The sequence below is a fragment of the Bubalus kerabau genome, chromosome 17, assembly GCF_029407905.1.
Source record: "Bubalus kerabau isolate K-KA32 ecotype Philippines breed swamp buffalo chromosome 17, PCC_UOA_SB_1v2, whole genome shotgun sequence".
NCBI classification, from domain to species: Eukaryota; Metazoa; Chordata; class Mammalia; order Artiodactyla; family Bovidae; genus Bubalus; species Bubalus kerabau.
The window spans coordinates 68,557,502-68,572,561 of record NC_073640.1 but is presented as its reverse complement, the minus strand read 5'-3'; the positions used below and the strand labels follow the sequence as shown (position 1 = coordinate 68,572,561).

Genomic DNA, 15,060 nt, shown 5'->3' with positions numbered 1-15,060 from the left:
AGTGAACGTATCTCAGCATAATAACAGCCATGTAGGCAAAACCACGGCCACCACCTATTCCCTGTAGAAAAGTCTTAGAAACTACGGAGACACTCGTTGACAGAAATGTGTTTATTTGAAATTTAAAATTCCACTGGAGAGCCTGGCCTCTGTGCCAGAAACATGCAGTTTTACAGTGAAGTCCCGCCTAACAGGAAGGCAGTCAACAGTAGGCTCAGTTTCATGATGAAGTACTGATAACTAATGAGACATTCTTTCAGTAGAAGAATAACAAAAGAAAGCAAAAACGGATTGAAACAGGCTACACTAAAGTAGAAAACAAAATCCAAAGGGAAAAATAAGCTATCACTCAAAATCGTCTACATTCATGTAAATTTAACCCCCTGGACCCAATATCCTCCGAAGCTCTTCATGTGTCATCCATCCTTTGTGTTATAGAAGTGACAAATCATTGTGAATTTCCTTCTTGGAGCAGAAAGGACTTGGACCTGAGGGCAGATTCCTGGGCCAGTGGTTCCGAATGGGTTTCCTGGTGGGATTTGAGACACCCCAGGCAGCAGAAGGCCAGTGACACTCGGGGCACATGTAGGGCTCGAGCCCAGAGTGTGACCACTGAGGTTCCCACTGTGGTTGAATGCTTTTCACAGTGCTCACAGCAGAAAGGCTTCTCTTGGGTGTGGGTCCTCTGGTGAGCATGCAGCATAGAGTCGTGGGGGAACTTACTGGGGCAGAGATCACTGCTGTAGGGCTACTTGCCCATGTGGATCTCCTGGTGAACACACAGGTCTGGAGGCTGCATGAACCATTGGACATGGATGTTGCACTATTTTTTTTTTTTAATTTAGAGTTAATGAGCCGTCTCTCTTTATTGTGGTTCTGGAATAAGGACCCATTACTTTGATAAGCATGGGCTCAGCAGAAGGCTCAAAAGGATGTGTGTAAAAGAATGTTTCCAAAGGCTCCAGAGATGACTGCAACTCTGCTTCCTGCTTCCCCTGGACAATACTCCATCTCCTGGGTGGGGCGGCTACCTGGTCCAGCTGACTTTAGGGATGTCATAGTGCTCCGTGAGCGTGTCCAGGTGTCTGTTGAAGTCCTCCACTCTCTGCTTGTGGGTTTTGGATGCTTTCTTCAGGATCCTCTCCATTTGTCGCTTCTCCTGCACCTTCTCAAAGGCCACCTGGGCTGGGGTCCGCTTATTGAGGTGGCGCCTCAGCTCCTCCTCCTGGTTCTTCTGGATTTTGCCCATCGTTTCCAGGAGTTTTGCCTTGTCTATGTCCCTTTTCTTCTTTCGCTTGGACACACCAAGCTCTGTGACTCCTTTGAGCTTCAGGGGTCCCTTTTGGACCTGCTCGTAGGAGTCCATGCTGCCCATTTTTGGATTCGGATTTCTAAAAGGACAAAAGTCTGGGGTTGGTTTTCTGAAATGGAAATTGGGACAATATCGTTCTCCTCTGTAGATCCGAGAGGTTTTTGTGTGTGGGGTAACACAAATGAACACAGATGAACATCTCTGCTTAGTCCAGGGGGCCAAGGTTCAGAAAGCCTTGTGGAATAAATGCAGCACACCACACCACCGCATGGAGGGTGGCAACACCCTATAAATCAGGGTGATTTATAAACCTATAAACCAGGGTGATTTATAAACCTATAAATCAGATGGAGGCAGGAAAGGGGAGCCTGAAAGACCTCTTAATTAAAATGTCTTTTATGCAAGCGAAGGATCCGTGTTCGGTTATATTTCCAAAGTTCCTTTTACATGTTTCAAGTCCGTTCTTCCCCCCTCACAGAGAGCTCAGCAGTCAACCATAGTTAATACGGAGTTTAAGGGAGATCCACTGCTTTCACAAGGTCTTCGAGCTGATGCAAGGTGAGTAGAAAACCCGCCTTCCGAAACCCACCACCTCCTTCTGTATTGCTTCCCAAACCTTCTCCTTAGACGTTCTCACTCATCACTTACCTCCTTTGAGCCCTCTTGCCCTCAGCATCCTCAAGTCGATGACTGGCTATCAGTGTGTGTCTGGGGCTGAAACATCTCTATTTATAGAGAGATGGGGGAAATGGCAAGGGTCCCTGCTTGTTACCCCATCAGCACAGTGATTGTGTAAGGACGGGTCAAGCCATTTATATGACCTCATTTTAGATAATCCAGTTTATCCATGGATCCAGTTTCACAGGGACACTCCACCAGAAAAAAACCAATTTATCCAAGAGGCCTCCATGTTGGTTTTGTGGTAGACTTCTCTGATAGCTCAGGTGGTAAAGAATGTGCCTGCAATGCAGGAGATGCTGGAGTAATTCCAGGGTCTGGAAGATCTGCTGGGGAAGGGATAGGCTCCCCACTTCAGTGTTCTTGGGCTTCCCTTGTGGCTCAGCTGGGAAAGAAGTAAAGTGAAAGTCTTTCAGTCATGTCCAGCTCTTTGTGACCCTGTGGATATACCGTCCATGGAATTCTCCACGCCAGAAGACTGGAGTGGGTAGCTGTTCCCTTCTCCAAGGGATCGTCCCAACCCAGGGAGCGAAGCCAGGATTCCCACATTGCAGGCAGATTCTTTACCACCAGGGAAGCCCATGCACTTTTTGACAGCAAGATTGATTTTCCTGGTCTAGAATATACTTTTCTCATTTACCTGGAGAGTTGGAAGGAGTCAAAGCATAGGTATTCGAAAATTGTCACCAGTTTGGTTCGCCTATGATCCCTGGTGGCTCAGTGGTAAAGAATCTACCTGCCAATGCAGGAGACGTGGGTTCACTCCCTGGGTTCGGAAGATCTCTTGCAGAAGGAAATGGATAACGCACTGCAGTATTCTTGCCTGGAAAATTCGATGGACAGAAGAACCTGGTGGGCCATGGAATAGCAGAGTTGGACACAACTCAGCGACTAAACAATCCTTTTTAAAATTCCACATGGAAAGATCTCGGACGAAGTCAGAATCTGGAATGTTCTGCAGGGAACGTGCCACTTTTGGGGTCACAGTCTGGCTTTTCAGTAAGTACGCTTTGGTGCGGCACAGACACCAGTGGTTCTGATTACAGCCTGTCTAGGACTATTCCATGACCCCACAAAAAATGTACATTCTTTAGCCATAGTGACTGAGGAACTTACTAGCAAAATGTTGAGCACATGCTTCTAGAAGCCCATGACAATTCACCCCTATGTAAAGGGATTTCCTCTACCTTTCATCAGCAATGTATTCACTGTTCAGAAGAATGGGGGCAAAAGATAAATGAACAGGACTAGTTTCATTTTATTCCACCCTTCCATCTCCTCTACATTCCTCATCCCAATACCCAATAGCATTCCCTCACTGCTACAATCTTTCATATTGAATGGACATTAGTCCATCCATCATTCTTCTGACATCCACATTTTCTGGAAAAAAACTTTGAAATGTCTGAAAGGCTCCCTAGATTTTGACTTCTGTAGTCTGGGACTATGTTGTTCTTTGCTGTACTTTCAAGAAATTTACAGTGTGTGAGACTCCTCAAATGGATATGAACAGCAATGCCAGGTTTTATATTATTCGGTCAAGACAAGCCACCATGCAAGGCTCTCAGTCATGATTCTTCTGGGGAATAAAAATATGAGGAAGCCTATTTAAACACTGAATTCTATGTAGTATAGTGACGTTGGAAATGTTAAGCACAGATTGTCCACACAAAACATTTACTTGCTGTCACCAGGGTATTTATTAGCTCCAAGGAAGGGACACACAAAAGGATCCAAAGAGAATCAAGTTCCTGATCACATACTTGTTATGGTCATGAAACACACAACATACAATTTTGACTCTTTTATAAAGTGTACGATCTTGTTTCACCAAGTTCGGTCACAATTTTGTGCAGCTTTCAATGTTGTGTACTTCCAACTCTTTTCATCACCCCAAGAACAAAATGTGAATCATGAAAAGTCCCTCCCCATTCTCTGCCCACCTCCTCCCTTACCCTTGTCAATCCATTCATCTACTTCTTGCATCTATGGGTTCAGTTCACTTCAGTTGCTCAGTCGTGTCCGACTCTTTGAGGCCCCATGAAACGCAGCACGTCAGGCCACCCTGTCCATCGCCAACTCCCGGAGTTTACTCAAACTCATGTCTATTGAGTCGATGATGCCATCCAACCATCTCATCCTCTGTCGTCCCCTTTCCCTCCTGCCTTCAATCTTTCGCAGCATCAGGCTCTTTTCAAATGAGTCAGTTCTTTGCATCAGGTGGCCAAAGTATTGGAGTTTCAGCTTCAGCGTCAGTCCTTCCAATGAATATTCAGGACTCATTTCCTTAAGAATGGACTGGTTGGATCTCCTTGCAGTACAAAGGACACCCTAGAGTTTTCTCCAACACCAAGGTTAAAAAGCATCAGTTTTTTGCCTCTCAGCTTTCTTTAAGTCTAACTCTCACATCCATACATGACTACTGTAAAAACCATAGCTTTGACTAGCTGGACCTTTGTTGGCTAAGTAAAGTCTCTGTTTTTTAATATGCTGTCTAGGTTGGTCATAACTTTTCTTCCAAGGAGCCAGAGTCTTTTAATTTCATGGCTGCAGTCACCATCTGCAGTGATTTTGGAGCCCTACCGCCACCCCTGAAAATAAATTCTCTGACTGTTTCCACTGTTTCCTCATCTATTTGCCATGAAAGGATGGGACCGGATGCCATGATCTTAGTTTTCTGAATGCTGAGTTTTAAGCCAAATTTTTAACCCTTCTCCTTCACTTTTATCAGGAGACTCTTTGGTTCTTCTTCACTTTCTGCCATAAGGACGGTGTCATCTGCGTGTCTGTGGTTATTGATATTTCTCCTGCAAATCTTGATTCCAGCTTGTGTTTCATCCAGCCCAGCTTGTCTCATGATGTACTCTGCATATAAGTTACATAAGCAGGGTGACAATATACAGCCTTGACATACTCCTTTCCGATTTGGAATCAGTCCTTTGTTCCAAGTCCAGTTCTAACTGTTGCTTCCTGACCTGCATACAGATTTCTCAGGAAGCAGCTCAGGAAGTCTGGTATTCCTGTCCAACAATTTTCCACAGTTTCTTGTGATCCACACAGTTAAAGGCTTTGGCATAGTCAATAAAACAGAAGTAGATGTTTCTCTGGAATGCTCTTGCTTTTTCAATGATCTAATTGATGCTGGAAATTTGATCTCTGGTTCCTCTGCCTTTTCTAAATCCAGCTTGAACATCTGAGAGTTCATGGTTGATGTACTGTTGAAGAGTGCTTGGAGAATTTTGAGCATTATTTAGCTAGCGTGTGAGATGAGTGCAATTGTGCAGTAGTTTGAGCATTCTATGGGATTGAAATGGAAACTGACCTTTTCTAGTCCTGTGGCCACTGCTGAGTTTTCCAAATTTCTTGACTTGTTGAGTGCAACACTTTCACAGCATCATGCCTGAGGATTTGAAATAGCTCAACTGGAATTCCATCACGTCCAGTAGCTTTGTTCATAGTGATTCTTCCTAAGGCCCACTTGACTTCACATTCCAGAATGTCTGGCTCTAGGTGAGTGATCACACCTTCGGGATTATCTGGATCGTGAAGATCTTTTTTGTACGGTTCTTCTGTGTATTCTTGCCATCTCTTCTTAATATCTTCTGCTTCTCTTGGGTCCATACCATTTGTGTCCTGTATTGTCCCCATCCTTGCATGAAATCTTCCCTTGGCAAATCCAAATCCTTTCTCACACCCTCGGAGGGCAGTGCTCCTCACACTCTCTACCTTCTCCTCCACTCCCCAGCCACCTTGCACACCTGACCACACCAAGCCCAACTGGTTTTGCAGTCTAGTTTTAGGGTTTTCTTCCACTGTCTGGAAAGTCCTTCCCCCGACACGCTCAGGCTATCTTCAGATCTCCACACAATCAGTGGTTCTTTGGAGACGGACAGGCCTGGCTGTTGCTTTATTGCCCGGCATCTCACTCCATCACTACGATTCCTCAATAGGAGTTTCTCAGCCTCGGTATGTATTTTCTCTTTTAAATCCATTAATTCTGGCTGTGCTGGGTCTTTGTTGCTGCTCGTGATGCAGGGCTCCTCTCTAGTCGCGGGCACAGGTTTCTCACTGCAGTGACCTCTCTTGTGGGGAGCCCGGGCTCTCGGGGCTCTGGGCTTCAGGAGTGGCGACTCCCAGGCTCGGTGCTTGTGTTGCGCGGCCTTAGTTGCTCCTGAGCACTGGGAGGCCTCCATAGTGATTTAGTGACAGATTCTGTGTATTTTTTTTTGTTCTGTTTTTGGCCAAGCAGGGAGGCAAGTGCGATCTCAGTTCCCAGAGCGCAGAAGGAAACCACGCCGCCTGTAGCGGGAGCGCCAAGTATCACCCGCTGGACCGCTAAGTCTCAACCGCGGGACCGCTCGGGAAATCCCTCGGTTTCCTTTTGGATTTGATTGATTTTGGACTTTGGGGACTGCATTTTGGGGTGAACGGCTTGGTTTTAATGATCTCGTGAATTTTCGGTCTCACTGCCTGGAGGGTTTGACGGAGTTAGAGACATGGTGGTGGGAGCCAGATCGGTTTGACTCCTCTCGTCTTTTCTGTTCTTGTGAGAAAAGTCTTCAAAGGCTTTTCTAAAATCAGCTGATGAGCTAAGGTGAGAGAAGACCCGATTTCTAATAGCCTTTCTGAAGAGTAGAAGTTGTATGCCAATAGGAAAAAGGAATGACACCTATCACTTTCGGAAGCCTTCCTTTTTCTAAACACCTCAGGAAGAAATCCCCGAACAAGTATGGAGTGAGTGAATCTATCTCAGCATAATAACAGCCATGAGGGCAAAACCATGGCTATAACCTATTCCCTGCAGAAAAGTCTTAGAAACTATGCAGACACTCTTTGACAGAAATGTGTTTATTTGAAATTTAAATTCTACTGGAGAACCTGGCCTCTGTGCCAGGAGCATGCAGTTTTACAGTGAAGTCCCGCCTAACAGGAAGGCAGTCAACAGTAGGCTCAGTTTCATGATGAAGTACTGATAACTAATGAGACATGCTTTCAGTAGAAGAATAACAAAAGAAAGCAAAAACGGATTGAAACAGGCTATACTAAAGTAGAACAGAAAATCCAAAGGGAACGATAAGCCATCACTCAAATATCCTCCTCATTCATGTAAATGGAAGCCCCTGGACCCAAAATCCTCTGAAGCTCTGCCCATGTCATCCACCCTTTGTGTTACAGAAATGACAAATCATTGTGAATTTCCTTCTTGGAGCAGAAAGGACTTGGACCCGAGGGCAGATTCCTGGGCCAGTGGTTCGGAATGGGTTTCCTGGTGGGATTTGAGACACCCCAGGGATAGAAGGCAGGTGACACTCGGGGCACATGTAGGGCTCGAGCCCAGAGTGTGACCACTGAGGTTCCCACTGTGGTCGAAAGCTTTTTCACAGTGCTCTCAGCAGAAAGGCTTCTCTTGGGTGTGGGTCCTCTGGTGAGCATGCAGCGTGGAGTCGTGGGGGAACTTCTTGGGGCAGAGATGGCAGCTGTAGGGCTTCTCGCCCACGTGGGTCTCCTGGTGAACACACAGGTCCAGAGGCTGCATGAACCATTGGACATTGATGTTGCTTTTTTCTCTGTGTAATTTAAAGGGCCCTCTCTCTTTAATGCAGTTCCAGAATAAGGGCCCATTACTTTGATAAGCACGGGCTCAGCAGAAGACTCAAAAGGATGTGTGTAAAAGAATGTTTCCAAAGGATCCAGAGATGACCCCAACTCTGCTTCCTGCTTCCCCTGCACAATACTCCATCTCCTAGGTGGGGCGGCTACTTGGTCTAGCTGACTTTAGGAATGCCATAGTGCTCCATGAGCGTGTCCAGGTGTCTGTTGAAGTCCTGCACTCTCTGCTTGTGGGTTTTGGATGCTTTCTTCAGGATCCTCTCCATTTGTCGCTTCTCCTGCACCTTCTCAAAGGCCACCTGGGCTGGGGTCCGCTTGTCGAGTTGGCGCCTCAGCTCCTCCTGGTTCTTGTGGACTTTTCCCATCGTTTCCAGGAGTTTTGCAGCAGCAGCAGCAGGATGGCTAGATTAAATACAGGTTCACTACTGTAATTTAAATTTCAAATAAGCAAACACATTTCTATTAAACAGCTGTGTGTTTTCTCTTCTAAGACTTTGCTACAGGTAGGTGATAGTCATGGTTTTGTCTATATGGCCATTAGTATGTTGAGATATGTTCCCTTTCTACACGTTTGGATAGTGCTTCCTTAGGTATTTAGAAAAAGAAGGCTTCTTAAATTGATAAGTGTCATTCTTTTCCCTTGCTGCTGCTAACTGCTGCCAAGTCGCTCCAGTCGTGTCTGAAATTGTGCGACCCCATAGATGGCCGCCCACCAGGCTCCCCTGTCCCTGGGATTCTCCAGGCAAGAACACTGGAGTGGGTTGCCATTTCCTTCTCCAATGCATGAAAGGGAAATGTGAAAGTGAACTCGCTCAGTTGTGTCCGACTCATAGCGACCCCATGGACTGTAGCCCACCAGGCTCCTCCATCCATGGGATTTTCCTGGCAAGAGCACTGGAGCGTGGCGCCATTGACTTCTCATCTTTTCCCTACTGGTGTACAACCTCTGGTTTTTGTGATGCCTTTCTGAAATGGTTTCTTACAGTTGATCTCATCAGCTAATTTTAGACAAAATCTTTGATGACTTATTTCATGAGAAAGAAACAAGATTAGGTAACCCAATTTGATTACAACCATCGGATTACAATTATTGGACTGCCTCACAGTCTCCAAGCAGAAAAAATTCATTAGATCAGGAAAATCAATCTATTTCCCCAAGAAATGCCATCCATGAAGTCTACAGTAAATAAAATACATTAGAGAAAGTTTACTGCCAAACCAATATCGTGGCCTCTTTAATGGTTCTTCCTGTTGGAGTCTCCACAGGAAATGGAATCTACCCAGATTATCTGAAGTGGTTCCTTCCATGCCCTTTATCCAATCACTGGGATGATGAGGTTATGGCCAGAAATTCCTGGAGATTCACCCAAGTCTCTATAAATACAGACATTTCAGCTCCAGACACACTTTGAGAGCCAGTGCCTGACCTGAGGAGGCTGAAGGCAAGGGACCTGGAAGGGGTAAGTGGTGAGTGGGCACGTCCAAGGAGGATGGCTAGAAATCGGGACACACGGGTGGGTTTCAGAAAGATGTTGCTTTCTGTTCATCCTACATTAGCTGGGAGACCTTGTGACAGGAGATCTTACTCTAACCCCACATTAACAACGGTTAATCCATCTCTTCTGCGAGGGGAGATGAATGTTTCCACTAATGTTGCTTTGAGGTGGCTCGTTTTCTTCAAGGGTTTCTGAGCGGCACCCTATGGCCTTTTAAAAACTACATATATGTTTATTATTAGTTTTAAGTTTTTTAATTCCTTGATTTTGGCTGGGCTGGGTCTTCTTTGCTGTGAGGGCTTTCTCTAGTCGTAGCTAGTGGGGACTACTCTCTAGCTGAGGGGTATGGGCTTCTCATTGTGTTGGCTTCTCCCATGGCAGAGCTGGGAGTCTACAGCTCGGGTTCAGTAGTTGCCCCTCTCAGGCTCAAGAATTGTGGTGCACAGGCTTCGAGGCAGGCGGGGTCTTCCCATATCAGGGATCAAACCCATGTCCCCCTGCATTGGCAGGCAGATTCTTATCCACTGGACCACCAAGGAAGCCCTATGGTCATTTCAGACCAGACAGTTTTATGAAATATTGAATGAGTCGGGGAATGGTGTTCAATATTGGGATGTAGGGGAGACAGAAGGGTGGAAAAAAATGAAACCCATTTGTTTCTCTTTTTTTTTGTCTCCCCAGACTGCTAACCAGTGACTTTAATACTGAGGAAAAGCAGAGGAAATCCATTTCCATAGGCTTCAACTGGGCACCCACTTCTAGAAGCATTTGCTCAGAGTCCTACTGGAAATTGCCTCCATCAATACGCCTGAGGACCAGCCATTTTTTCAGGGTTCTGGACACATGACAGACAGCCCTGGGGCAGAGTCACCGGCATCCGTGCCACCCCAAGACACACTCATGGAAGACTCAGACTGTGACCAGGAAACATGGCACGTTCGGTTCAGAACATTTAGCAGCTCAGAGGAGTCCGACCCCATCGAGGATCTGAGGAGACTCCGTGAACTCTGCCATCTGTGGCTGAGGCCGGATCTTCACACCAAGGAGCAGATGATGGACAGGCTGGTGCTGGAGCAGTTCATGATCTGCATGCCCCTGGAGTGCCAGGTCCTGCTCAAAGAAAGTGGGGTGCAGAGTTGCAAAGCCCTGGAGGACGTGCTGAGAAATAAGCAGAAACCCAAGAACTGGGTGAGTAGGACCTTAGTGATGGGTGTGGGAGGAGGAGACACGTGCAAGCTGCAGGGATCACAAGATAGGACCTGCGGGTTTGGCTCTGTATCAGTGGTTCCCAAACAGGTGTTGGGCACAGAAGTTCACAATTGGGCAATTTGGGAGATACTTCTGACTGTCTCAACTCGAAGGATGTAGATCTTTTACACCAAACGGGAGCTTCTATTGTCAATGCCATTGGATGCCTGAAAGCTACATTCCTGGTTTATAAAGACTGGTTTTGGTTGATTTATCCCCTCATAGACCATAGTCTGCATACAAGGGCATAAATATCTTGTGCATGATCCCGATATTGAGATGGTTGTAGCCAAGGCCGGTGACATGGATGATGAGAGAGACCCGTGGGAGGAGCCCCAACCCCGCGTTAGGGTCATATCTCCAGAGGATGGCCAGGAAGGAAGCCAAGAGCTGCAGAATCTGCCAGGACCCACGAACCTGTCTAGGGAGCAGGTGAGAGCCTGTAAGCAGGTAGAAGAGAGGCAGGTGGGTGTGGCTGCTGGAGTAATGGGGAGATTTGGCAAAGAACAGGAATGGACCCAATGCTTCCAGGAATTCCCATGGATGCTTTCAGTTCCTAGGCATTTTTTTCTAATCAGTGTAATAAAGAAGATAATCCATCTCTGTCCCTCTGCTATGAAAGCTTCTAGTCTTAGGAGTGGGGAGAAGGGAATCCTGTCTTCCTTATATGATGCTAGGTTCAATTTGCTGCAGGTAAATACACTGACAGCTGATTTACCCACGGGCACTTTGCCCAAGGACACGTCATATTTCAGAATATGATCATTCCTTGCAACTTATGGAGTGACTCAAAAGTGGACTCATTTTGCCCCCTAGTAGACATTGGGCTTCCCTGGAGGCTCATATATGGTGAAGAATCTGCCGACAATGCAGGATACCTGGGTTCGATGCCTGGGTCAGGAGGATCCCCTGGAGAAGGGAATGGCTACCCACTCTAGTGTTCTTGCCTGGAGAATCCCATGAACAGAGGAACCTGGCAGCTATAGTCCATGGGTTTGCAGAGAGTCAGACACGACTGAGCGACTAACACTTTCCCTTTCAGACATTGAAGAATGAATGGAAGGCAGTTGATTTGTTCAAATAAGGTTGGGTATAGGCAGGGGATGATATTGACTTGCATGGAGTAGAGACCAAGAATACTGGTCATCAGCTTCCTATGTACTGGGTAACCACCATCACAAAGTTGCATCCAGGCAAAGTCTCCAACAATGATGGAGTCAAGAGAGCTGGACCTAGAGTTCTTTACTTCCAGAGTCAGGGGCAGGCAGGAATGGGTATGATTTGGAGAGACCTATGCATAGAGAAGTCAGAGTGCCAACTGTGATGTCCTGATTGGATTGCAATATACGGTCTGAATAGATCCAGGACAGTCTGAGTTTCAGCAGATGATTATCAATCAGGGTGATGGGGTGGACCACAAGAAGTCAGGGCATATCCCCTACATATCCAATGACATGAAGAAAGTTGAAGTCTTAGATCAAGATACGAGGGAGATGGGGAAACAGGAAACAGTTTTCCATGGACTAAGGTAAATGGCTTTGCCTCTGCTTGTTTGTCCCTTGTCAGGACCAGAGAGCTCTCCCGCCAGAGACTGTTCCTGAAACAGGTGAGCTGAAGGGTCAGACGCCCAGGGAGAACTTGGAGAAGGACCTGCTGGAAGACAGGGGAGAGACAAAAACCCTTCAATCTCAAGAACCTGAACTTCTGAAGGGTCCTGGTGAGTATTCAAAACCGTGGAATTCAGCAGAGTTAGTGACTCCCTCTTATGGTGGCATGGGGCTGGGTAGCCAGCATCACCATCCTTGGATGGGTGGGTGGAGATCATTGTCCAGTGCCAACCTTCTCCATCGTCAACGTTCCAGTGTCCCACAGTCCAAGCTCTTAGCTTGGTTGCTTGATGGGAACTTCTCAGCCAACATCAGAGTTCCAGTGAGGCCAGCCACACAGAAAATGCTCCTTGCTAAATGTGGTGCTGAATTTCTTTCAGCAGATTCTGGGAGCATAGAGAGACAGAAGAATCCTCAAGAAGAAACTGATCTTTAAAATGTGTCTCCTGAACCCTTTCTTCCTGTGTTCCAGAGGGAGACGTTTCCACTATGAGTGGATCAAGACGAGGTCCTCTAAAGAATCGCAGACATGTCAAAAGGAAATGGGACCGCAGTCCGACTTGCCAAGACGTGCGTCAAGAAGCAGCCATGTGTTTGGACCAAGGAGAGTTCTCAGGACAGCTTGGGTCCCGTTCTGTTGGTTCATCTGGGACCGTGGGACTCACCAGTCTTCCTGAGGGAGCAGAAACCCCGGGACGGGCACCCTCTGAATGCAGGGTGTGCAAAAAGAGCTTTCCTTATCAGTCTCAGCTTACCCTGCACCAGAGGACACACACAGGAGAGAGGCCCTTTCAGTGTGACATCTGTGCCAAAGGGTTCATACAGCTTTCAGATCTGCGGGTTCACGAGCGGATCCACACTGGCGAGAAGCCCTACAGCTGTGATCTCTGCCTCAAGAAGTTCACCCACGACTCCACCCTGCGCACTCACAAGAGGACCCACACCCAGGAGAAGCCTTTCCGCTGTGAGCACTGTGACAGAGCTTTCCGCCACCGAGGGAACCTCAACGTTCACCGACGCACCCACTCTGGGCTCAAGCCCTACGTGTGCCCTGAGTGTCACGGTGCCTTCCGTCAGCTGGGGACTTTCAAACGCCACCGGAAAATCCATTCCAGATGACTGGCTCAGGACCCTGCCCTCAAGTCCCAGAAGGAAATTCGGGATTATTTGTCAGTTATGTGATACAAAGAAAGGGTGACATTTGAAGAACTTACGATCATACTGGAACCCGATGGGGTTCCATTCACTTGAATTTGGTGAATATTTGAGTGATGACTTATCTTTCCCTTCAGATTTTGTTCTCTACTTTAGTGTAGCCTGTGTTTGTGATAAGTTTCATCTTTGTGTTTTTCTTATTCAGTGAATGCAGGTCTCATTAGTTTTCAGTACTTCTTCGTGAAATTGAGGTCACTGATGATTGTCCCCCCCCCCCCATTAGGGAAGATTTAATTGTACAGTAGGATGCTCTTAGCAGAGTGGCCCGATGAAAAAGAGGATCACCAGTGAAATTTAAATTTCAAATAAACGAAGACATTTCTGTCAAATAAGTGTCCTGTGTATTTCCCCTTCCAAAATTTTTTCTTATTATTTTATTTTTTAACTTTACAATATGTATTGGTTTTGCCATATATCAACATGAATCCACCACAGGTATACACTTTGTCCCCATCCTGAACCCTCCTCTCTCCTCCTTCACCATACCATCCCTCTGGGTCATCCCAGTGCACCAGCCCCAAGCATCCACTATCATGCATCGAACCTGGACTGGCTACTTTTTCATATATGATATTATACATGTTTCAATGCCATTCTCCCAAATCATCCCACCCCATCCCCAAGGCTTTTTTTATATGGAGTAGATGATAGCAGCGGTTTCTTACATGCCCATTATTATGTGGAGATATCATCCCTCTGTAAGGCTTCCCCAGTGACTCAGCAGTAAAGAATCTGCCTGCAGCACAGAAGACCCAGGTTCGATCCCTTCATCAGGAAGATCCCCTGGAGAAGGGAATGGCAACCTACTCCAGAATTCTTGCCTGGAGAATCGCATGGACAGAGGAGCCTGGCAGGCTATGGTCTGTTGGGTTGCAACGAGTTGGACACGACTGAAGTGACTAAGCACCCACTTGAGCATTTAAAGTACCTGTATTCTTTTGGAATTATGAACTGTTAGGTAATGTAGTATTAATGCCCATTTGAACATTGCGATTCTATTTTTTTTTAATTTTATTTTATTTTTAAACTTTACAATATTGTATTAGTTTTGCCAAATATCAAAATGAATCCGCCACAGGTATACATGTGTTCCCCATCCTGAACCCTCCTCCCTCCTCCCTCCCCATTCCATCCCTCTGGGTCATCCCAGTGCACCAGCCCCAAGCATCCAGTATCGTGCATCGAACCTGGACTGGCAACTCGTTTCATACATGATATTTTACATGTTTCAATGCCATTCTCTCAAATCATCCCACCCTATCCCCAAGATTTTTTTATATGGAGTAGATGATAGCTGCGGTTTGTTACATGTCCATTATTATGTGGAGATATCATCCCTCTGTAAGGCTTCCCCAGTGGCTTAGCAGTGAAGAATCCGCCTGCAGCACAGAAGACCCAGGTTCGATCCCTTCATCAGGAAGATCCCCTGGAGAAGGGAATGGCAACCCACTCCAGTATTCTTGCCTGGAGAATCCCATGGACAGAGGAGCCTGGCAGGCTATGGTCTGTCGGGTTGCAACGAGTTGGACATGACTGAAGCTACTGAGTACCCACTTGAGCATTTAAAGTAACTGTATTCTTTCGGAATTATGAACTGTTAGGTAATGTAGTATTAATGCCCATTTGAACATTGAGATTCTAGGGTGTCTCAGCTAGAAAAGATTCTTCAAGGTAGCACTCTTTCATCCCACTTGACTGTCCTCCAGCAGAAATGAAGAGAGGTCATTTGGAGCCGAATGGAGAAAATAAAAGTATTTCTTTTCAAAGAATCAGCATTTTGTTCTATTAATTAGCCTGGGAATTTGCTGGGGGAGGCAAACTCAAGGATGATATTGTAATAGATATTGGTGTCTGGCTGCTCCACTTAAAAGCCAATACAGAGGCCAGGTTGGGG

General features: G+C 46.4%; 3 protein-coding genes across 6 annotated transcripts; 1 reads left to right on the top strand and 2 right to left on the bottom strand.

Moving 5' to 3' along the window:
- Nucleotides 1-96: 96 nt before the first annotated feature.
- LOC129632286 (protein FAM32A-like) lies at nucleotides 97-2,084 on the bottom strand. Of its 2 annotated transcripts, none has more exons than XM_055553804.1 (2): nucleotides 1,961-2,084; nucleotides 97-1,391 (listed from the first exon to the last, which is right to left on the bottom strand). In XM_055553804.1, exon 2 carries the CDS (start codon nucleotides 1,373-1,375, stop codon nucleotides 1,028-1,030), a length of 348 nt encoding a protein of 115 aa, XP_055409779.1. In that variant the 5' UTR covers nucleotides 1,376-1,391; nucleotides 1,961-2,084; the 3' UTR covers nucleotides 97-1,027. The 2 variants fall into 2 exon arrangements, with proteins under 2 accessions (XP_055409779.1, XP_055409780.1); XM_055553805.1 differs by having other exon boundaries at nucleotides 97-1,421; nucleotides 1,961-2,012.
- Nucleotides 2,085-7,298: 5,214 nt separating this feature from the next.
- On the bottom strand, nucleotides 7,299-8,869 carry LOC129632304 (protein FAM32A-like). 2 transcript variants are annotated; one of them, XR_008704456.1, is made up of 2 exons: nucleotides 8,820-8,869; nucleotides 7,299-8,002 (listed from the first exon to the last, which is right to left on the bottom strand). XR_008704456.1 is itself a non-coding variant. In XM_055553820.1 (2 exons), exons 1-2 carry the CDS (start codon nucleotides 8,471-8,473, stop codon nucleotides 7,756-7,758), a joined length of 264 nt encoding a protein of 87 aa, XP_055409795.1. In that variant the 5' UTR covers nucleotides 8,474-8,545; the 3' UTR covers nucleotides 7,299-7,755. The 2 variants fall into 2 exon arrangements, 1 of the variants encoding a protein (XP_055409795.1); XM_055553820.1 differs by lacking the exon at nucleotides 8,820-8,869 and adding an exon at nucleotides 8,457-8,545.
- Nucleotides 8,870-8,945: 76 nt separating this feature from the next.
- Nucleotides 8,946-13,472, top strand: LOC129632241 (zinc finger and SCAN domain-containing protein 5B-like). 2 transcript variants are annotated; one of them, XM_055553747.1, is made up of 5 exons: nucleotides 8,946-9,060; nucleotides 9,778-10,284; nucleotides 10,570-10,776; nucleotides 11,911-12,061; nucleotides 12,424-13,472. In XM_055553747.1, the coding sequence occupies exons 2-5, from the start codon at nucleotides 9,940-9,942 to the stop codon at nucleotides 13,068-13,070; spliced, it is 1,350 nt and encodes a 449-aa protein (XP_055409722.1). In that variant the 5' UTR covers nucleotides 8,946-9,060; nucleotides 9,778-9,939; the 3' UTR covers nucleotides 13,071-13,472. The 2 variants fall into 2 exon arrangements, with proteins under 2 accessions (XP_055409722.1, XP_055409723.1); XM_055553748.1 differs by lacking the exon at nucleotides 10,570-10,776.
- Nucleotides 13,473-15,060: the final 1,588 nt, after the last annotated feature.

Excerpts from the sequence above, each read along its gene's own strand:
- LOC129632241 (XM_055553747.1), top strand. The coding sequence starts at position 9,940 with ATGACAGACAGCCCTGGGGCAGAGTCACCGGCATCCGTGCCACCCCAA. Across the intron at positions 10,285-10,569 it reads AGCAGAAACCCAAGAACTGG|ACCATAGTCTGCATACAAGG; the intron begins GTGAGTAGGACC and ends ATCCCCTCATAG. Across the intron at positions 12,062-12,423 it reads TGAACTTCTGAAGGGTCCTG|AGGGAGACGTTTCCACTATG; the intron begins GTGAGTATTCAA and ends CCTGTGTTCCAG.
- LOC129632286 (XM_055553804.1), bottom strand. The coding sequence starts at position 1,375 with ATGGGCAGCATGGACTCCTACGAGCAGGTCCAAAAGGGACCCCTGAAG.